Below are 23,521 nucleotides of genomic sequence, written 5' to 3' on the forward strand. Positions count from 1 at the left end.
AGTTTGGGTGGTTGAATGCTTGGACCATTTGACAGATATGTGCATGTGTTGTTTATTGCATTTGCGTCTATGACATATATATAGAGATTATGCTATCAATAATTAAGTGAAAAAGATCGTCCTAATGCAAAACATGCCACGTTTGTTTCCCTTATTTTTTAATTCAAAAGGGAGCCAATAATTGGAACCTAAGATTACATCCTAGGGAAAACCACAACTTGATCAGTTGATGAAAAGAAAGGAAAAGAATAGAAAACAAAAATATTCAATTTCTTTTTCTTAATATGGCTTATATGTTTGTTATTTTTTAGTTGGATGAATAATTTCCATTATTTTGTCTCATTCAATCAATTTTTTTTTTCTGGTGAAATCTCATTCAATCATCACTATATATTAAATTCAATTAAATTATGTCAAAAAAAAATTTTTTTCTTGACTATACATGCAGCTGCCAGCACTGTTAAGGGGAAAAAGTGGGGGAGGAAACAGAGGTAGCCTCACTCTTGGTGATTGTTTGTGTCATTAAATACTTAAAATATACAGAAGATGGTTAATTTTTTACTAAAGAATAATTCTAAATTTTCCAATTTTATTATTATTATTATTTTACTTTTTTACATATCAAATTCTGTATGCATTTATATTTTTAAAATATTAAAAAAATTGTTTAGTATTTTATTTATAAAATAATAAAAAAATATTTATAAGAAAATATAATATCATTACTACTCTTTATCAAAATGTTGGCACTTGTGGTGGGATGTGAGTTGCACTTGGCCGTGTCTCTTTGAAAGCTTCATTTCGAATTTCGATCTTTTTTCCCCTCAATAATTCCAACCACCTGGGTTGGCTGTGATCGTGACCTTTAATTTGCTTTTATTGGTTAATAAAATTACTATTAATTAATCTAATGTATGTTAACATCGTGACTCTGAATAATAATTGTTTTTCAATTAATTCATAGCTGACTGGGTTCAATTTCTACAAAAACCATGCGACAAATCTAAAGTATATATGTCCTCAATACATTATTCGATACACTAAATATTAGATTAGTCATATTTTTTAAGTAAAAATCAATCATTAATAAAATAAATAAATAATTTACACATTAATAACTTTTTAACAGAAAAATACTATCGTTATACTTTAGATCCATATTGTATATGTTAACACTTTAAATTTTGATTGATAAAAGTTATATCAATAAAGACAACTTTAATTTACAGTATTTTCTTTATTAGTAAATATTATTTTTATATATGGTTTTTGAATTATATATTCAATATATTTTCTTAAATCCAAAGGATTAGTATAATGATGTAAGATTCAGTTATACTCATATAAAATAAAAATGATCAAGTTAATAAGAGAATTTATATTTTGATTACTGTGTAAAAAAAATTTAGAAAAGAGATAATCACACACCCATTAAGAACGGAATAAATCTCTAACACAATAAGTCAAAGGACACTCGTAGTCTATAACCTAAAAAAAAATATTTTCTTATTTCAATTAAAGTATTTTGGTAACAGAAAATTAGACTATAAGATATTTGTCACTGATATAACTATTCCTTGCTTATGGTTGGATATTTTTTCGCCTGCAAATTCCAAAATGGGACTTGACTTACCTAGGTGAAGTTAATTAGTTGACTTGGAAAACTACAACAAACAAGACTATAAACTAAAGTGTGATGTGGAAATACATTAAATATAGTCACAGAAAATGTCATGACAGAACAATATTTTACTTTACTTTGACTTTGAGGATGTGCATGTTCTTAGATTTCAAACTTTACACACTATACGATGGAATTTTATTTTTAAATGTAAAAATTAAAACAAAATACGTTCAACATAATTAAAATAGAATTAAATTAGCTTTTAATTTAATTTTGACTTTCAACTCAAGTTTGAAAATAAAAAGGCTATTACTACTTCATTCTCATTTGTTTAGATATGTTAGTCCTTTTTTATCTTAAAAACAATTAATATTGTTGGAAATAATTCAACTTCCACATCGGTTAAAAGTAATTTCACATTAGAATATATAAATGAGGGAAAACTCTCACTCCTTAAACTAATTTTTGAGGTTGAATTAGACTTTCAGGATCAAGATATTTAATAAGTATTTTAGTTTAAATATAATAGTAAATTTTATTTAATAATTTTAATCTATATGCATTAATTTTAAACATCTAAGAGCACCTACAAGACATGTAATTGCTTATATATTACGAGTTGTTTAAAAATAAGACTGTTGATTAATAAAAATTATCATTAGAACATTTAATGTGTCATTTCCTATACAAGCACAATTACTTATATAAGTAATTTTTTTAAGGAAATGTAAGTAATGTTATGCTTATTTTTAGGTTAAATAAATTTTTAATTCCCGTCAAATTTCAATTTCCTCTAAATTTTTTTTGTCTATTTTTAATCTATCATTTGTTTTTATTGTTAATAATTAGTCCTTGGGAGGGAGAAAAAATGGACAGTTAAAAAGAAAATTTTTAACTCCACAAGTACTAATTATAAGCAATAAAAATAAATAAAATATTTAAAATAAACAAAAAAATAAATAAATTAAATCTCAAAATATAAAGTTCAATAGGGAGTGAAAAAGAAACTTTTAAAATCAAGCATTAGAAAAATAAACACGAGAAATTAAGTTAGACCCTCCCTTTAGTACACTGTCTTCCCCATCCTCGATGGCAAGAATTGGGAAAGATGGTGCATCCAGATGAAGGTGATCCTCGGCTATCAAGATGTCATGGGCATCGTGGAAGATGGCTACCCAAGCCTTCCTGAAGGGGCCACAGAGGCGCGGAAAGCTATCCACAAGGAGAACAAGAAGAGAGACTGCAAGACAATGTGTCTTCTTCACCAGTGTGTGGATATTCCCGATTTTGAGAAGATTGTAGGAGCTGCAACTTCCAAAAAAGCATGGAACATTCTGCAAAAGGGAAATGTCGGTGCAAATCAAATGAAGAAAGCAAGGTTGCAAACCATGATGAGCTAGTACGAGCTAATGCAAATGAAGGATACAAAAAAGATTGCAAATTTCTTCAATCAAATTATTAAGCTGACGAATTCGATGAAATTATGTGGCGAAACGATAACAGAATCAACGATTGTTGAAAAAATATCGCAAAATTTGCAATATCGTGAAATTTCTACCACGTTGTAGTGATGGAGGAATTCTGAAAGATAAAGTCTCTGAAGATCAAAGAACTTCAAGGATCCCTTGAAGCCCATGAGCAACGACTTAATGAAAGAACCACTGAGAGGCACACAGATCAAGTGTTGCAAGTACAAACTCACAAAAGAGGAGGAAGCAGTGGTAGAAGCTAGAACAAAACACGAGGTAGGGGTAGAGATCCAAGATCAAATGCTGGAAAGGCTCCTCAACAGCAAGAACATGAGAAACATGACTCAAAACAACCTGAATCGTCCAATGGTAGAGGAAGGTACAGGCAGTATAGAGGAGGAAAGAAAAGATTTGATAGAAAGAGGCTTAAATGCTTCAATTGTGGTAAAATTGGGCATTTCTCTGCAGAATGTCAGGAACCAACTCAGAATCAGTCCAAGGGGAGACAAGATCCTAAAGCAAACTTGGCAAAAGGTGAAGATGCTGATGTAGAAGACAACACCTTGTTATTGATGATGACAACAAATACAAAGGCTGGAAACAATGATATTTGGTATCTTGACTCAGGATGCTCCAATCATATGACTGGACATAAAGAGTGACTGGTGACTTTTGATATGAAGAAGAGAAGCAAGGTCAAATTCAGAGACAATAGAGTCATTGAAGCAGAAGGAACTGGTGATGTGTTTATCCAAAGGAAAGATGGAGGCCAAGCCTTGATAACAAAGGTTTTGTATGTTCCCACAATGAAGAACAATCTGTTAAGCATTGGTCAATTATGGAGAAAGGATTCAGCATGAACCTCCATTATGGCACAATGGAGATCTTTGACAGAATGCAGAAGAAAATACTGAAGGCCAAAATCTCAGAGAACAGGACCTTCCAAGTGAAGCTAGGGGCATTTGATTCTCAGTGCCTAAATGCAGAAACCAAATCAGATGAGTCTTGGCTTTGGCACATGAGGTATGGACATCTCAATTTCAAAGATTTAAACCTTCTACATGCAAAAGATATGGTGACTGGTTTGCCAGAAGTTAAAATCCCCAAATTTGTTTATGACCATTGCATGATTAGTAAACAAACAAGAGCATCCTTTAGCAACTACACACCCACTAAAGCCAATGATTTACTACATGTAGTGTACTCTGATGTTTGTGGACCATTTGAGGTTCCCTTTCTAGGTGGGAATAGGTTCTTTGTGTCTTTTGTTGATGAATTTAGCAGGAAAATATGGACATACTTACTCAAGGTTAAGAGTGAAGTATTTGAGAACCTGAAGAAATTCACAGCCATGACTGAAAAACAATCAGGAAAGAAGTTGAAGATCCTTAGAACAGATAGAGGAGGAGAGTTCAACTCTAGAGAAATTGAAGCCTTTTGCACAGACAAAGGCATCCTACATGAAGTAACAGCCCCCTACACACCACAACACAATGGTGTGGTTGAGAGAAGAAACAGGACCATCATGAACATGGTAAGGAGCATGTTGAGAGGAAAGAACCTACCTAAAGCCCTATGGGGAGAAGCAGTTGTCATAGCAACATATGTACTGAATAGGTGCCCCACACAACAACTTAAAAATCAAGTACCAGAAGTTGTATGGTCAGGGAAAACACCGTCTGTGAAGCATATGAGAGTTTTTGGCTCAACATGCTATAGACATATTCCTGATCAAACAAGGAAAAATTGGATGACAAGAGTGAACACATGATCTTTGTTGGCTACAATCCTACAGAGTCATACAAACTCTTAAATCCAAGAACGAATCAAATACTTTTCAGTAGGGATGTGTAATTTGATGAGCTGAACACATGGATGAAGGACAAGCATGATCTAAGCAAGAAGCCAATGATGCAGATCAACACAGAAACATTGAGTGAACCAGAACCTGATAATGTTACAGGTGAAGTTCAAGCTAACCTATAGGTGCAGTTCAAGAAGTAGAGGGAAGAAGATCCATAAGGACTAGAAGCTTGCCAATAAGACTAGAAGACTATGAGATGTTTCCTGATAGTGCAATAGATGATAATGGCGAATTGGTTCATTTAGCACTAATGTGAGAAGCAGAACCTGTCACCTTCCAAGAAGCAATTAAAAAGGATGTATGGTTAGAAGCTATGAGAGAAGAGTTGAAAGCCATAGAGAGGAACAAGACATGGGAGTTGGCTAGTCTACCAAATGGAAAAATAGCTATAAAGATCAAATGGGTTTTCAAGAACAAGCTCAAACCAGATGGGAGTATTGCTAAACACAAAGTCAGGCTAGTGGCAAAGGGCTTTATACAGAAAGAAAGCTATGATTACAAAGAAGTCCTTGCACTAGTGGCTAGGTTTGAGACTGTGAGGTTGATAGTTGCTTTGGCAAGTTGGAAAGGGTGGAAACTATGACAAATGGATGTAAAGTCTGCCTTCCTAAATGGACCCCTAGAAGAAGAAGTATATGTACAACAACCTCCTGGATTTGAGACTACAGGACAAGAAGATAAAGTGCTGAAGTTGAAGAAAGCACTCTATGGGCTTAAACAAGCACCTAGAGCATGGAATAAGAGAATTAACTCATTCCTAACTGACAGTGGATTCAAGAAATGCATTGTAGAGCATGGTGCCTATGTGAAATTTCTCAAGAATGATGAAGCTCTGCTTCTATGCCTTTATGTAGATGACTTGGTAATTACAGGAAGCAACATGGGGGAAATTAAGAACTTGAAGACACAACTAGGGTCAGAATTTGATATGACTGACCTTGGAGAACTTTCTTACTTCCTGGGAATTGAGTTCATGAAGACTAACAGAGGCATTATAATGCATCAGAGGAAATACATCACTGAAACTTTGAAGAGGTTTCACATGCAAAACTGCAACTCAGTAGCAGTTCCAGTAGAGCCCAATTTGAAGATTGACAACTCAAAAAATGAACAGAATGTAGATGCAACTTTGTATAGAAAAATTGTTGGGTGTTTGAGGTTCATTTGTCACAATAGACCATAGATTTCTTATGGTGTTGGAGTGATTAGCAGATTTACGACTCGTCCAAAGCAATCTCATGTAGTAGCAGCCAAGAGGATCATGAGGTACCTAAAGGGGACATAAAACTGTGGTATTTTATTTCCAAATTAGAAAGAGAAGGGTGATATACATCTCGTGGGTTATACAGACTCAGACTGGTGTGGAGATAAAGTAGATAGAAGAAGCACTTCTGGTTTTGTGTTCTTGTTATCGGGTGCTCCAATATCCTGGAGCTCAAGAAAACAAGATGTTATTGTTTTGTCAACCTGTGAGGCTGAGTATGTAGTTGTCTGCAATGCATCGTGTCAAGGTCTCTGACTATTGTCCTTACTAGTTGAGTTGAAGTGTGACAGTTTTAAGAAGATTGAGCTACAAATTGACAGTAAATCTGCCATAGATTTAGCCAAGATTCCTGTGAGGTGTTAAAAAGGTAATTCAATACCTCTAGTCTGTAATCAAGAGGTTTACTGGTTAACCTTGTAAATAGGTATAGTTACTGTTGCCTATAAATAGATTCAATACATGTTGTAATTGATATAACTTCTCAATAATATATTTCATATATCCCTATTTTTTAGCTCTATCTTCCCTCTGTTTCTAACACTAAAGATATGAGAAAAAAGTAGTATATTTTTTTATATTTTCTAATCACTTACTTTTAAAATACACAATAACTACCACTATTACCATCATTATCATTATTAGAATGATCTATTATCAACATTACTACAAACACTATTTGTTATTACAACAATAATCTTCAATTATCACCACTATCATGTTCATCACACTTATTATTGTTATCATTGTCAATATCGTTATCATTCTGACTTTTACCACTAAAAATATTATCATTATTTCAACCATAATAAATATTATTGTTACTAATTGTTGTCACATCCCTATTGTTATTATCATTACTTTTATTATTACAACTCTCAAGTTTAGTGTTGATGTTGTTGTCGCCTTTCCATCACTCTTACTTTATTATTGAATAAAGTTATATTTGACAAGACATTTTAGTTGGTTTTTAATTTTTTTTACTAGTTGAAAAAACTCTTTTTTAGTAGTTTCTCAATAATTTGTGTTTCTTAAAATGTTATTTTTAAGAATATTTTTTAAAACGTTAGTTTCTAACTTTTTATATTTTCTTTCACTTTTACCTGTGATGTATTTATTCATTTTCCTTGTTATATTTTTTAAAATAAATCATGATTTTATTATTTTTTTTTCATTGTATATTTTTTATCTACTTCAACAACTAGTTTTTATCAAATACTTTTAATTTAATAAATTAATTTTTTTAAATTTTAGCTGCCAGCTAAATTTTGAGATAGGTTTACCAAACATGCCCTAAGTTTAAATTAAGAAGTAATAAATGATTTGTGATTTGAATCTAATATTTAATATTAAAATTTAAACATTGAAATTATAAAATTAAAAACTATATAAAAATAATTTTAATTTTTAAAATTTCAAAATTTAAACTTCACAAATCACAATCATTCCGAAAGGGACAATAACTTTTTCATTTTTATTTTTTGGGCAGATTAGTTAATTAATTCTGGCCAGTAATTTTGATCAGTTCACAATTTGGTGAAAGATTTGAAACTTTGATGTGAAATTTTAAAGCCTTCAATGTTAAAACTGAAACGTGTCTAAATTCAGCCGGTGTAATGTGCAGATAGTGGCTCTGCAAAACCCAATAATGGAGAACACAAAACAAAAAGTAAAACAAATCGCGAATCATAGAACATGCATGCATTGTACCCTACCTTGTAAATGTTGTTTTAAATTCTAACAATAATATAAATAGAAGTTGTTTGACGTAGAAAGCACTTTCAACCGTGCTCATTGCTTGCCAAGCTATGCTAAAAGTAACATAGTTTATATAAATAAATTCATACAGCAGCCGGGTGATTATTATTTGTAATCTGTTCTAAAATCCACTTTTCATTTTGTTTCTTTCTTTAAATGATCTAGCCCAAAGTTTTCATGTCATTGTGGATGAGATGTTACAGCTCAATTTTTGTTTTCGAGAGAGCTAGTTTAATTTATTAATTAAAATTAAAACAAAAACAATTTACAAACTCCAAATGAGAGGAATTTGGATTCAAAATATATTATTCCAACAGCAAACCATCTCACAAGTTAGGAACTATGAGACGTGTGGAATATTCACCTAGAAAAATGAGATGTGTGGAATGCGTGAGTCAAACTATAAATGAATTATTGATTCAATATTAACTTGTTAAAAGCCACACACTTTATGTGTAAGCTAACTAATTTTGTATATTGTTTTAGATAAACAAAAAAAAAAAAACTTCATTACTATATCTATTTATTAGTAATAAAAAAATACTATAAAGTTTGACACACTTTATTGAATCTAAAATAAATTAAATTTATTGCCGTATTAGTAATTTACACTTTTACTCATTCGAATATTTGTCATTTTTTTATGAACATGAGAATAAAACTTCATTACTATATCTATTTATTAATACTAATGTTTAAAAAATTATTAAAAATTGTAATAATAGATAATATATATGATTTACTCAATGAATAAAAATAAAAATTAACATGAAATAAAAATGTTTAGGGAAAAAGTACCTATTTTTATTTAAAAATTAATAAATAAATTACATATTACATATTTTAATACATGATATGATAATTAAAATTTACTTAATTTAGTTATTTCTCTATCTTCATTAAAATTAATTTAAAGTCTTTTTTTCTGTTATAATATCAGTCTCAACTATTCTGTTTCTTATTCATTAAATTTAGTAATTTTAAGTTACTTAAACTAATCATTTGGTGAGGTATATAATTAATTTTTTTTTTGTTCATCAGAAATATGACTTGAGCTAACCTTGCCAAGAAGTAATGGAGATTAGCAATGACACCCACACACATTTTGACATGGAATTTTTATTAAATATTTTAATAATTAATAAACTTAAACATGTTTTTAAAGTTTAATAAAAAATAATTAAATCACAAATAAATTAAAGTCAAATTTCACACAAGTTAAGATGGCCGGTGTTTTGCATTCCACTTTATCAAATCCAAACATTATCTTTTCTTAAAAATTAATCCTAAATTTTAAGTGTTTCTAGTTTACACACACATCTTATCCATAAACTGCAACCAAAGGAGATCGTGCACTTATGATTGACGCCAAATTGCAAGCAATAAAATGATATAAAACCAAAAGTATACTTTCTTTTGTCAAATTATTATGACACTGATTGGTGATCAACCATATGCATGCCCTAGCTCTATGAAGGCCAGAGATATGGCCCTATCAATTATCTGAACAATTTTATGAATTCACTATCTCCAGATAAAATTTGGGGTTGATAGCACTCCTCAACTCAGCAACTATCTACGGGCTGAATTTGTGTACAAGAGAGTACTCTTTACAACTTCAATCTTCATTAATGGCATAGAAGGATTTGTCTCACACCACTTATTATTAATTTAATTCAACCTTCAAATCAAACCTAGTGATGCAAAGTGATTGTGAAAGCCCTGTGCTTTTAATTTATTCATCAAGTTTTGGAGCTCTACGATGCACATATCCCCATCAAAGGTTAGTAACATGTGAACCAAAGGATACCTTGGTCCTTCAACGCAACGACCAACCATCATTATTTATTAACCAAAGAAATTAATATTGGAAAATGACGGTAGGTATAGGCGATGATGACGATAAGGTGATACTAATTACTGTCACCAATAATATTTTTATAATTAAATAAAAAATATCTAAGGACTAATAAATATTAACATCAACATGTATCTAATATAAGAATGTGATGGATCAACATATTCATTCTATAAAACCCATGAATATTAATTAATTAGGTTCCATTAAATATTCCAAGTATATATATTCACACCACCTAATCGTCATCACCATGCTTTTTATTTGACCTATTAACAATTTGACATAGTTTACCAAATAGAGTAAGGAAAAAGGGGGAGGACAAAATTTCGCAGCATTATATATATATCAATAAGTCAAGTTCTAATTAAAAGACGGACAGTGTCTGTGTGAGTTTTCTACTCAAAATTATTTATCATCACAATTATTCTGAACTACACATTAATTGAGAAGAAAAAAAATACTATCTAGATATGGTATATTCGAAAATACTTAAGTGATGAGAAGAAATTAAGAAATCAAAATTTAATATGGAAAATAGAAATAAAGAGTTTGCCACGAACATGGCTTATACAAGGACCAGAAACTCTCTCGCAACATGCATTTGACAGGGAATTCACTTGGCTTTATATGCCTTTCCGACGCTGACAGCTAAAAATTTGAAAATAAAAATAAAAGAGCATATACAGGGAAAATTCAAGGGTTTTTCTTTTTTGTGATCACCTACTCTTGGAAGTTGCAAGCCTCGATCTCATAAAATTAAGGAAGAAAACAAACAATGATGACATTAACCTTTGAAAATTCAATCCGATACTTAAACTGTAATAATTAACGAATATCAAAGGATTGTTTTGAGCAAGAACTTAATATTTACTTTCAATAATTTTTTTAAGATATAATTTTTGTTTAAATATATTTCTAATCCATACAATTTAGTATTATTTTATTTTTCATCCTTATAAAATTATTTTTGTTTTTAGTCTTTATTAATAATGTTTATTTTATTTTTCGTCTTTATAATACTTTAGATTAAAAAAATATTATTTAAAATATTATAAGAATGAAAAAAAAAACATATTTTATCAGTACTAAAAAAAATTGTAAAGACTAAAAATATATTTAAGTTTATACTTTTAACGTAATGTTATTTTATTCTATAAAAAAACACATTATTTTAATAGCACTCTATTGTTAACTAAAAACTATTGAAAATCATAAAATTATATAAATTTTACTTATTATTTAATCCGTCTCACGTATGATTTTATAAGTTTCAATAAATTTTAATTAATAATAAAATTATATTAAAAATATTACGTTAATATGTTGTTATAACTCATCGTACTTCTTGTATATGCAAGAGTGGTGATACATGGAAAACTTTTATTTCACAAACATTACATCGATCAATATCTATCATTTTTCTATATTTGTTGTTAATTGAGAGAAAGGTATAAAACCCACAAATAGAATGTATTGAAAATGAGAAGAGTGAGGTTACAAGGAGTACATAAATGGGGCTTATATAACCAATTAATACAACTAATTTGTAACTAGCATTTTACATCTCTAATGGAATTTGAACTATATTGACAGAGAAGTATATAATGAAAATGTTGAAAATACATGGACCGAGAAGTATACAATGACTAAAACTGAGAAGTACAAGTATCTATTAAACGAAAGAGAAATACAATAAAAATATTAAAAATACATTAACCAAGAAGTATATATACAATGACTAAGGGGGTGTATTGGATTGGGATTTTGAGAGAATATTTTGACAAAAACAATTTTGAAGATTTTAAAAGATTATGTGGGATTTTAAAAGATTTTTTTTAAAAGACTTTTTACAATCAGGATTCTTAACCCAAGATTTTAATGGATTTCTAACACAGATTTTTAAGATTTCAAAGTACTTTATGGATTTTTAAGATTTTGAAAGATTAAACAAAATAATAACGGAAGTTACAAAAGTGAATGAAAAAGATGATAAATAAATTATAATGTTTGAATAAAGAAAATAAAAATGATAGAAATTTTAAACCTTTTAATAACAAAGTCATTATTGCCTAAAAAAATAATAACAAAGTGATTCTCACTTCATGTTCGCCTAATTATTAGCATTTCTCCACATATCTGAACCTATATTAGTCCTCCATATATTAGCATCTTCTCGTTCCTGCTCTTGTGTTTGAACAATGGGTTCATGATCATTGTCTTCGTAATTTGGTAACACTGAAGATGAAGATGAAGACTCGTCAGTAGGTTCCACTGGAAATTCATCAGAACGACATTCTTTGCGAAGAAAATTATGAAGTGTTGCACATGCCAACACAAGCTCTGCTTGTGTTTTAAATAGAAATGGAGGTGCTGACTTAAAAATTGTGAACCGCGATTTAAAAATACCAAATATCCTCTCAATCACATTCCTTAAGGATGCATGCCGAAGATTAAATAATTCCTTTTCATTTTCAGGGTCATTACCGTGACCTGCAAAATCTTGTAGATGATATCGTACACCTCGATATGGGGCTAAAAATTTGTGTCGATTAGGAAATCCACAATCCACCAGATAATACTTACCTTGGGGCACTTTAAGTCCATTCTTCCTTGCCAAAGCATCACTTAACACCTTGGAATCTATATCTTCATCATTTGTATCTTCATTATATATATCTCCATCCATTTCTTCGTTCTTTATGTCATGGTCATGGTTATAAGTCAATATCAAAGTTAATACAAATTCATATATAAAATAAATATAACTAAAGTTTAACCACAACAATTTCACAAAATATATAACCTAAATACTTCAACCATAATAGTTCGACCAAAAAACAAATCAAATATTTCAACCAAAATACAACCATAATAGTTCGACCAAAAAACAAACCAAATACTTCAACCAAAATAGAGACCCAAAAGATATAGTTCAACAAACTCACGATGTTTAAAATAATATGTTAATAATAGATGATCAAAATATTAATTATTCCCTAACTTAAAGTTTATCCAAGATGAGCGTTCTTCCGGTGACATCTTCAAGAAAAAATCCTTTTTTGCTTTAGTATTTAACAATTCAGCTGTCTTGAAACGCGTTATGTCATCCAAATTTGGAATTTCTTTTATAACATCCCAAATAATACCCTCGAGCTCTCTATCTCTATCTCTATCTTTTTCTCTTTTTTCCATCATGTTGGATATTTTTTCAAAATTCACAGCAATAGTCCCAATGCCAACAAAAAGATTTTCCAGAACGTTGCCTTGATTGTTGATCCCAACAGCGCTTGAACTCCCTCCATACTCGGATCTCCTTCGCTTGTGACAGTTTTGTTTTTCTATGGGAACCTCTGAATCTAAAGGGGGTGGGATGGTGGACTTGGTTGGTTTGGTGATGGAGGCTGATATGCTGGTTCATAGTTATTTGGTGTTATGAATGTATCACTATTAGGATCATATGAAAATTCTTCTATCCCAACAGTTCTATTTTCTGGCTCAAAAGTTGTTGCATCAGTATCATCTGGATCGACTGATATAGAATTATTCCCGCTAGAAACTCCACCCCCAACAACGATCTTCAAATACTCATAATCAACCATACTTTTTCCTCGAAGTTTGCTGTGACTTGGGTGAGACTAAAAACAAATCATTGTTAATATACTACAAATATTATAATTTACTAAATTTATAACTATTAATATCTTTAAAAGATTATGAACTTAGCTCACCTTTAAGTAATCTTTCCATACATCCTCATGAGCACTGAAAGTTTTTCCAATTGGGTCCCATCCAAAGCCAGAGTTGTTGCGCATAAGGGTTGACATCATGTTATACTGGTTTCGAAACCACTTCATCCGACTCAAATAATGACTATAAGTTTTAGGGAATTTAGTTTTTGCATTGAGTTGAGGAAGTATTATTCGTTCTACATTTTGTTTGCTAAGTGACCCATTGACATCACGCAATCCCTTATTCATAGCATCCACCAAGAGGTGCAACAACTCATTGGTATCCTCCATAGTCCAAGATACATAATTATCTTTGTCTCTACTCTTTCCTTTGTTATTTTCTTGTGAATCCCCCATTTGATCGCTAATATATATATAAGAAACTAGTTATTTGACAAAAATAGTTATTGTTTCCTAATTGTCAAAAGTATAGTGACTATATCCCGAATAATATACAATTCAATAGAAAAACCAATAAAAAACTACCTAATAATAAAATAAGGGTCATGCTAACATGCGCACTTAGGGCACATGTTAAGGATACTTCCAATAGTAACTATGTCTTAAAAACAACAATTTTTGACTTTTAAAAAAGTAAATTGCACAACTTTCAATATAAAATTTCTATACATAATACACTAACAAGTGTCTTAAGGGCACATGTTAGCATTTTCCATAAAAATAATACTCATATATCATAAAATCATTTAAAAAAAACTATTAACAAAATAACAATAATAATAACACAATAACAATTAAAAAATTATTAACACAATAATAATAATAATAACACGCTGTCAAAAAAATAATAATAACACATTAATAATTAACATTTTAATAATAACACAAGAAAATAATAATAATAATAATGGACGTTGTAAAAAAACAAGTTGAAGAAACAGAAAAAAAAAGAGTTTTTTATTTTGATTTGCATATACAGTACTAAAAAAAAAGCAATATGAAATCTTGATGCATATCAATTGCCATTCTTTTGATGCATATTCATTGCCTGGACGTTGAAAACAATATGAATACGAAATCTTGAAGCATATACAACACCCTTTTCTTTTGATTTGCGTAATATACATATAGTATGAACAATATTGACTATCGATTGCCATTAAAAAAATAGGTAAAATTGATTGAAAGGTTGTAAGAGAATGAACCTGGTAGTGGTTTGTGTCTTGTTCGGCAGGAGAAGAAAAAGTCTTTGGAAGATTATGAAAAGTCTCAAGGGTTTGGGTGAGATTGTTGGAGGAGTATTTTATGTGTATTTCTAACTAAAAAGTCTCTCAAAATCCATTCCACAAAAGAATCCATCAAAATCTATTTACTTTTGAATACCAAAAGACATTTTAAAAGTGGTAAGAAATCTCAATTGAATACCAATAGATTTTGTTGCCCTGAAAAAAAAATCTTTATTGTCTTAATTGAATACCACAAGATTTGTTTATATTTTATAAAAGTCTTGATTGAATACCACAAGACTTTTTAATCATAAAAAAGTCTTTTAAAATCCTTTGAAATCTTAATCCAATACACCCCCTAAAACTACTAAAACTACTCAAACTTAAGCACCTTCAGAAAAGAAAAAACTATCAAAACTTAATCATTAGGAACATAAGCTAAAGGCGATACTTAGCCACTGAAGACAAGCAATCCAAAGGTAGATATAATAACAATGCTATCAAAACTAAAAGCAAATCAATAGAATTTGAATTTAATTGATGTCATTTGAACTAGACTTGATTGTATGAAAGAAAGAAAGAAAAAAAACTAAACCAGTTCGATTTGTCAAATCAATATGGCTGACCCAACCAATAAATATCCCTATGGAACGGAAGGAGCAAATATCATCTAAAGGATTTTGTTGTTCTTACACACGTTTCATCTTTTCGTACGGATTTTTTAAAGACAAAATCTAATATCAAGTTTACATGGAATTCATTTCTTATCTTTCACTTACCAAAAAAACATGGAATTCAATTCATTCTCATCCACACAATGCAAATGCAAATAATTGAAAATTTGAAGTGTAAAAGTTCCTCATAAAGCTAAATTTAACCTACCTTATTTAGGCATAAGTTAAGTGAGATCATTAGAATGAAGTAAAAAATTTCATGTTATGTTTGGTAAAGACAATTTAAAAGTTATATGATAATCAAAAGTTATTTAGTTTATTAAATTATACATATTTGATAAAATTATTGTTAAAATAATTGATTAATAAAAAATAATATATATATATATATATATAATATTTTTATATAAATTTTATTTTTATTTTTATTTTATATAATATATGGTTTAATTATAATTATAATTTTAAACTCTATCAATTTTTTTATAAATCAATTATTTTAATTACATTTTTCAGTTTTGATTAATATATTTCTTTCATATTATGTACTCTAGTATTAATCTTATACTATATTTTTAAATATTTTCAGTTTAAAATAAAATAAATTTACATGCTCTTAAGTAAACGTCATATTGGTTAATTAGTATAATAATTAAAATATCTTAAAAGTATAATGTTAAAATAATATACTATATACAAAATGAGAATGCTAGATAGATGTTAATGGCGTCAAACTCAGTTGGTTAGTTGGTTAAATAATATGTGTGATTTATTATAAATTTTTAGACATTATCTTTATTTTCTACAAATAAAAAAATATTATAACTAGATAATACTAGTATTTAATATTCTTTCTTTAGAGGAGTATTTAATATGCTTTATTAAGTGTCTATAGTTATTTTCTGTAAAAAAAAAAAAAAAGTGTCTATAGTTATTTAAAAACAAAGTATTAATTTTAATGGAAAGGGATGGAATGGAGAGGGATGGGATGGATTAATTTTAATGACCATTGTTTGGATTCAGAAATAAAAATAGAACTCATTCCACATTATTCCATTGTTTTTAGCCTTTTTCCTTACCTCCCAAATCGGGGAGTACGTACGTGATGGAATGGATCTTACTCTATCCTTGAAAAAGTGTTTTTAAAGAAAGTGGATCAGAATTATAGAAAGAAAAGGTTTCTATCAACAGAAAAGAGTAAAAATTGATTCCAAGGCTATTATTTATAAAACAAAATCACCTTATAATAAGGGTAATATGAAAATTAGAAAATTATAATTTATTCTAGTCCATTCTTTTTCTAAATTTGTTCCATTTTAATATAAATTATTCAAATAATGGAATCGTATTAAATGTGATATGATCCTGCCTTTGTTACCATGCATTTTCCTTGTTTGAAAAATGAGAAGAGAAACCTTCTTGGACTTGAATGGTGTTAGTTGTAGCTTGATCTTGATTACATGATAATCCTAGAGGCAACTTAAATCGAATTGTGGGTGTTAAAAAAAAATTGGTTCAGATTGTAACCAAACTTCAATCGAATTGGATTTCTTTTAATTAGTTAAAAAAAATACATTATTTTATAAAATTAATTTAGTTAACCAAATTGTCTCTATAAAATTAGTCTAATTAACTGAACTTCAATTCAAATCTGATTCAACTTTTAAAACTAGTTTGAAACGATTAAAAATTACTTCAATTCAAAACCAATCTTTTAGAATAAGTTTAATTTTAAATTAGTTTCTAAATCAATTTAACTATTGAGATATAAAATTAAACCGAAATTTTTTACCAAACTATTTTTTTCATACCGCTACTCACCATTATCACTTTTAATGTGAAAAATGCGTGAAAGAAAAACGCCAAGCCATGGCTATTGTGTGTACTGTGCTCAGTGTGACAGTGTTCACATTCTTGGCAAAGCTTTGACAAAAGCATTGATGAAAAAGCACAGAAAGCACAATGTTATGTGGTTGTGGACACTCGTGCACTGCACTGCACTGTACACTCGTACACTCGTGCAAGTACCTCTCTTACGTTTTTTTTTTTTTTTTTTTAAATTTCAAAGTTACCTTTTCTCCAGAAATTAAATTCTTGGTTCCAACAACTTCTTTTTGGAAATGTTATAATAATTTGAGGAAATTACTTTTCAGAAGAAAAATTAAGGATTATATGGATTTGTGAAGGGAGACACGAATCCGACTCCCTAAATGTTGTCGTCTAGGAGTCTACTCTAATGAAAGCAACATGAAGGGCATAATGGCAATGTCAACAGAAAAGTGGTACTCGATGATGGTGTATTGCATCCAGGGAGAGAGATTTGTCAAAGTTTGAGGCATATAATGAGGAGAAGTGATTATGCTGGAAACAAAAGAGGTAGGGAAGATCCATATTGTGGCAATGAAGTTGTCGATGCAAAAAAGGGTTGAAGACAGAAACATGTGCTGCATTGGAGGGTGGATAGGGGAGGTGTTTTATGGTAAAATTTAGTTTACAGAAAGGGGTCATTTTGAAAAGAAAAGAAAATACATAAAGGGAGGTATATATTTAGCAAATAAAGAGATATATTCATGTTCTGTAACTTATCACATACTACTTTTTTGAGTAATTCTTTAAGTGTTAGGTGTCCTTGTGATGAAATTCATGTGGTGCTATGTGATTCGATATGAAACACGTGACAGAAAAGTTCAATAACGATGTTACATGGCTAAAACTAAACAGAGAAATTTTCTGAACGAAATAAATAGAGAAAAAAATAGTTTTTCAATTGTGATTTGACACTAAAATAAGAGCACCTTTTTCTTTCCTTCGATAACGTGACATAAAAACTATACTATTACATTATATTATTAAATTCACATAAGCAAAACAATTGTAATTAACCACCCCCTTAAATTTATTGTTTTTCTAAATCTTTGCATATACATAATTATAAACTAAGTGCTAGAATTTAAGCCAACGGTATAGCAAGTGGTGGAGTAAGTTGAAGCCCAAAGAGGTGATGTTGGAGGAGAACGGTATGAAGAACAAGAGAATTTTGTATGAGCACTATTGACATTGTTTGAGGGGTTCCGAACCATGAATGGCACCATATCTTCAAGCAACCCTTGTGAGCCCAAACTTTCTTGGGCCATGTCTAGTGTAGAGTCCAATGAAGTGGATGATGGCATCACACCCATAGTAGCATTTGATTGGGCTTCTTCTGTCTGATGGGCTTCATGAACATAGTCTGCTCTATGGGTTTGGTCCTGGGCCTGTGGAGAGGTGGGCTTGGACTTCTTGATTGGTGGGTAGGAATGAGATTGCTGTTGTTGGCCCATGAGGAAATATGGGTAAGCAAAGTGCAAGTGGAGCCCTTCATAGGTTATGATAAGAGTGTCTGGGTCCTCATTGGATCTCTCAACTTGCTTCTTGGCACTGCACCTTGGGTTGGTGCACCTATAGTAACTCCTGCTGGTTCCGTGGCATCAAAATTAGTAATGGAACAATTAAATTTTGTACTATGTGATTAACTTTAACATATTTTTTTTTGGTCGGCTTAACTTTAATAGATTAACTGTCCGGTAACTGTAGAGGCATATTGTTCTCAGATACTAATTTAGGGGGTTGACAAATCGAGCCCAAACCAAAGTAGCTTTTACCCAAATTTGACAAGGTATTAAAGTTGGTATATGAGGAAAATGAAAGAAAAAATTATATGACTTTTCTTCAAGAAATGAATTATTCTGGTTTAACCAGTAATTTTAAATTTAAGTTAAAAAAATATAGCTCTGTTAAAATTTGGTAAAAGAACTTACTGTTTTTAGTGGTCTTGTCTTATCCGAACCCAAAGATATAAAATAGCTTTTAAGAACATTTTATTTTCAAAAGTTATGTTTTCAAAAAAGCTATTTTATATCTTTTCAAAAGCTATCCTTTCATAAAGCTTTTGAAAACAAAAAAAAAAATAGTTTATTAAAAAAATATGCTCTAGTAAATTTTCGTTGGAAATAGTTTGGGAATGTATTATCTCCTATTGAAATTTGTACTTCAGTCTTCCAACAGAGAGGTTGATTAAAAAAATTAGGTAATACCTGTAGTTCATCATATATGTTAGAGTCCTGTTTGTTGTTACAACAATTTATATTTATCTCTCTTCATAAAATTCATTCATACTGATAGGGTCTTACCTATTTAATATATATAAAAAAATAGGGATTGATACAATATCTTTCCCGTGACAAAATTATGTAAAATTTTAACGAAGAGACTTGTCATAATTAATCCTCTTGTTAGATCGATGCGTCATGAAAACTGGCTGTCACAATATATATTTAGACAAATATATAGAATTGCTTTTGTGCATGGTTTTGCCTCTATGAAAAAGTAGCTTTAATCTTAAATTTGCATTTGTCGGCTAACTTATGGATCAATGAATAGGTCTCTTGCAAATTATAACACACAAGAATGGTAGGTTTTAATGAAAAGTTGAATGTTTTAGGTACCTACTACCTAGCCTAGGCCTAGTAGGTAAAAAAATTTGTGACGCAACTGTCAACCCAATTTGCCATATTTACTAGTACCGAGGGAAAAACACACTGAAGTAGTGACGTGTAAATATATTCCTCACCCTCTTACCTTTTCTGTATCATCTCTATTACACATCATAGGGTTATCAGATATGTATATGTTGGATATAACGACAACGACAAAGAGCACCAATCATCTTTCTGATCGTGAAAATTCATCTCACTAGTTGGTGAATGGTCACTAGTAATTTTTTGGAAGAGATGGTAACAAGTAATTACTAAGCAAGCTAATGTATACTAACTATGAATTTATGTGGGGCTTTGAGGTTGATTAGCATGTTTTATGTTCAGGTGTAACCATTTGCAATAGTGGGACTAAATTGCCAAATGGTATTAAACTGTTTGAAGAGAATTTGATGCATTTAATGGCAGGGAAGCATGAAATTCACTCTCCATTTCTTGGTGAAGTGAAAGTGGTTTTTGTTATATGGTGTTTATGAGAAGGAAGTTAAGGAACCAATTAAGGCCCGTTTAGATAAGATTCTTGGTAAGTATCTATGATATATATAAAAAAAAATAAGGAGGTAAAAATGAATTGAATCAAGTTCAAATCAACTTTAGTTTTTAAGAAAAAGTTAGAAGAGGAAGTTTCTGTGTAAAAGTTAAATACACAAGTTGATTTTAACTTACAGAAAAAGTTAAATTCATTTTATCTTTTTATTTTCTTCTCATGTAATTGTTTATAAAAAAAAGTTTATTTAAATAAGTTCCAAGTTTAAGACCCTCTCTGCATGTCCTTTTTGTCTTGCGGTAAAAGATTTTTGAAGTAATGCCAAAGTACTAAACATGCATAGCAGAACTGAATTATGGAAATCTCTGCAGCCTTTTTACCAGCAAATTATATTTAAAAAAATTGAAATCCAATAAGTGAATGTTCATATATAAATTATATAGAAGAGAGAATTTACCTAGGATTTGGGCTATTCTTAATGGATTTCTGTCCATACTTTCTCCACTTATATCCATCATCACCCATCCCATTGCCAAAGCATTTGATTTTCAGGGTATACTTATTCTCAATCTTACTCAAACCCCTTTCCAATATGGAAACTCTGAAATAAAAAAACAAAAAAAAACGAAACAGAAACATCAAACATGCACCAAATTCAGGAAACTAAAACCATATAGTTACATATAGAGTAATTTAATTAGCCAAGTTTGGAAATATCTTATACCTGGCTGATGAGAGTTGTGGGAAGTGGTGATCTCTTTGGTTGGTCACTGACAAAGCATTTTCAATATCTGAGATGGTAGGTCCTGAGTAAATGTTGGAGATGAACCTATTAAAGGCTTGGTCTTGGTCATCACTTGAAGAGGCTAATTTTGTTGTTGTGTTGGGGGGTTCAATAAGAAGGGGAGACCCATCATCTAAAAGCTCTCTCACAAGGTCATCATCCTCTGACCCCTCTGACCAAGAACTTGCCATTACTACTTCCTCCATCATTGTCTTTGACATGGCAGACTCAACCATATTTATTATTAGGTTGGAACAACAACAACGAGATCCTCCTTGTGTAGTTATAGCAGTTGAAAAAGAGGAAGGTGGAGAAGATAATAGGCTAATGAGAAAGGAAAGAGTGGAGCAGATGAAGAGGTGGTTGTGACGTATACTTGGTTCCTCTTCCCCTCCTCCTTGACTTTATTAATAAGTAAGCCAAGGTGGCTATGTTTTTGTATGTATTCTCCTTTGACTTACCTTGGAGATTTCTATTCCAAACAATGTAGTAACATCGTTGGTTAACTGCAAAAATGTGTCATCACTCACCACCTCATAATTTGATGGGGCCTTTCTACTGTGCATTTGTGGTGATATGGTAATTACTAGGTATGTGTTGAAGTCCAATGTTTACAAAATTGATTTTAGTTATAATTGATTCTAAAGTGAAATAATTTATGTTTGAGTATTTTTATTTTAAAAGCAAGTTAATAATAAAATTCAGTATATGATTTTTATCCAATGTAAAAATTATCTAAAATTGTTTCAAAGCAAAATTAATATTAGATCTAAAACCAATTCTCCAATGTGAATCAGGTGAATAACTATTTAAAATCATGTTAATTGGTATTTGACATGATATCAGACGACTCAACGTGAAATCAGACATGTACAAAATGGGCTTTGGCATTGTATTGAATCATCACATTTCTTTGTTTTTGGCTGCAGGCAAGTGGAACAAGTTTAAGTTTCATTGTTCCTTGTAATGTCTCTTTTTAACTTTTTTACAGGAACTTGGTCAAATTGATGTATGGCTATGCTTTTAGATTAGTTTTGGGAATTGAAAGGTTGGAGTCCATACAAACACGATATGCTCCAGAGCCATTACGGATGGGGGCTTTGACTTTTTTTAAATTTATTGTAGTACTGATCTGTGTGGGCTATGCTTCTGTTTCAATGTTTAATTTGTCTTGTTACATGATGGGATAGATGCGTATCACACTAGACAGAAGCTACTTGACAATCCAATTTCAACCAAAGCAAAGGTCAACCTTAAAGAAATATTTATCATATACTATATTGAAAATATTTTTAGGATATTCTTTGACTCCTTGTGACTCATTTTCGATTACTTCTTTTTAATCTGAAATGTTTATCGGGGTAGGTGTGCTTGCATAATTATTTATTTGCTACTATAGATGAAACGGTAGGTTACTTACTAAAGTACGATTCTCCTTATGAAAAAAGTAACATCAGGAAAAATATTGGAGCTTAGCCTAATAATTAAATCGAGAATCATAGAGTTTTGGATTTGTTTATGATTAATTGGAAACATAACATTCAAAGCAGAACATACTCCTACTTACTACTTGAATGCATAGGATGTAGGGGCAATCAAATGCTGATAAAATTTTCGTTGCGTCTCATTTGTTGAAGTAATTCTAGCTAGTAGAAGAATAATAATAGTAAAACTTCATATATGAATAAAATGAGTGTGGAATGAATGATTTGTGGCAATTATTCAACAACTTGAAATATGGAAAACTAAAAGGCCGAGAATAATATTCATGAAAAAGGAAAAAGCAGAGAATAGCTGCTATATATTAATTGTTAAATGTTTTGTTTCATAAGTAAATATTTAATAAAATCATAATCAGAAACAGAAAAAACATCCTAGGTAGGCTTATTGGCTACTGCACATGCCATGGAATGCATGGCATAGAATTTTACCGGTATTCTGTCCTCAGCAGCAACCAGAAGAATTTGACCTAAATTATAAAGAAAACAAGTGGTGACTTCAACTGTAGAAGAATAACACTTCTACACCAAAAAGTGTGCTTACATGTAAGCTATTAGTGTTAGATAATATGTTAGCTATATATATTATCACTTTATAAGTTTTTGAACACTAGTAACTTTATATTTTAAGGATTTATATGCATAAACATAATATACTCAAGTTGGATGCACTAAACTAATAAAATATATATACTATTAAATAATGATTAACTACTGCAAGCAGTTAATTTAACTACCATAGAAGTAAGAGAGGATTAAGTGGAAGAGGAAACAAAATATGATGGTTTTTTTT

At 30.3% G+C, this 23,521-nt stretch overlaps 3 protein-coding genes across 4 annotated transcripts; all 3 read right to left on the minus strand.

The window, feature by feature from the left end:
• Positions 1–11,947: 11,947 nt before the first annotated feature.
• LOC106799453 (uncharacterized) lies at positions 11,948–12,523 on the minus strand. The gene is made up of 2 exons (XM_026129099.1): positions 12,421–12,523; positions 11,948–12,327 (listed from the first exon to the last, which is right to left on the minus strand). Exons 1-2 carry the CDS (start codon positions 12,521–12,523, stop codon positions 11,948–11,950), a joined length of 483 nt encoding a protein of 160 aa, XP_025984884.1.
• Positions 12,524–13,193: 670 nt separating this feature from the next.
• On the minus strand, positions 13,194–13,856 carry LOC106799239 (uncharacterized protein At2g29880). The gene is made up of 2 exons (XM_014777429.1): positions 13,566–13,856; positions 13,194–13,472 (listed from the first exon to the last, which is right to left on the minus strand). Exons 1-2 carry the CDS (start codon positions 13,854–13,856, stop codon positions 13,194–13,196), a joined length of 570 nt encoding a protein of 189 aa, XP_014632915.1.
• A 4,343-nt stretch (positions 13,857–18,199) lies between these two features.
• On the minus strand, positions 18,200–21,640 carry LOC100810459 (probable WRKY transcription factor 49). Of its 2 annotated transcripts, none has more exons than XM_041017038.1 (3): positions 21,170–21,640; positions 20,903–21,046; positions 18,200–18,879 (listed from the first exon to the last, which is right to left on the minus strand). In XM_041017038.1, the coding sequence occupies exons 1-3, from the start codon at positions 21,463–21,465 to the stop codon at positions 18,363–18,365; spliced, it is 957 nt and encodes a 318-aa protein (XP_040872972.1). In that variant the 5' UTR covers positions 21,466–21,640; the 3' UTR covers positions 18,200–18,362. The 2 variants fall into 2 exon arrangements, with proteins under 2 accessions (XP_040872972.1, XP_003530211.2); XM_003530163.5 differs by having other exon boundaries at positions 18,200–18,876; positions 21,170–21,638.
• Positions 21,641–23,521: the final 1,881 nt, after the last annotated feature.

This window comes from Glycine max, chromosome 7 (assembly GCF_000004515.6).
Source record: "Glycine max cultivar Williams 82 chromosome 7, Glycine_max_v4.0, whole genome shotgun sequence".
NCBI classification, from domain to species: Eukaryota; Viridiplantae; Streptophyta; class Magnoliopsida; order Fabales; family Fabaceae; genus Glycine; species Glycine max.

Coding starts and splice junctions, on each gene's coding strand:
- LOC106799453 (XM_026129099.1), bottom strand. CDS start 12,523: ATGGATGGAGATATATATAATGAAGATACAAATGATGAAGATATAGAT. Junction 12,328..12,420: donor TGGACTTAAAGTGCCCCAAG/GTAAGTATTATC, acceptor AAGATTTTGCAG/GTCACGGTAATGACCCTGAA.
- LOC106799239 (XM_014777429.1), bottom strand. CDS start 13,856: ATGGAGGATACCAATGAGTTGTTGCACCTCTTGGTGGATGCTATGAAT. Junction 13,473..13,565: donor TATGGAAAGATTACTTAAAG/GTGAGCTAAGTT, acceptor ATTTGTTTTTAG/TCTCACCCAAGTCACAGCAA.
- LOC100810459 (XM_041017038.1), bottom strand. CDS start 21,465: ATGGTTGAGTCTGCCATGTCAAAGACAATGATGGAGGAAGTAGTAATG. Junction 21,047..21,169: donor CCACAACTCTCATCAGCCAG/GTATAAGATATT, acceptor TTTTTATTTCAG/AGTTTCCATATTGGAAAGGG. Junction 18,880..20,902: donor AAGAATAGCCCAAATCCTAG/GTAAATTCTCTC, acceptor CCACGGAACCAG/CAGGAGTTACTATAGGTGCA.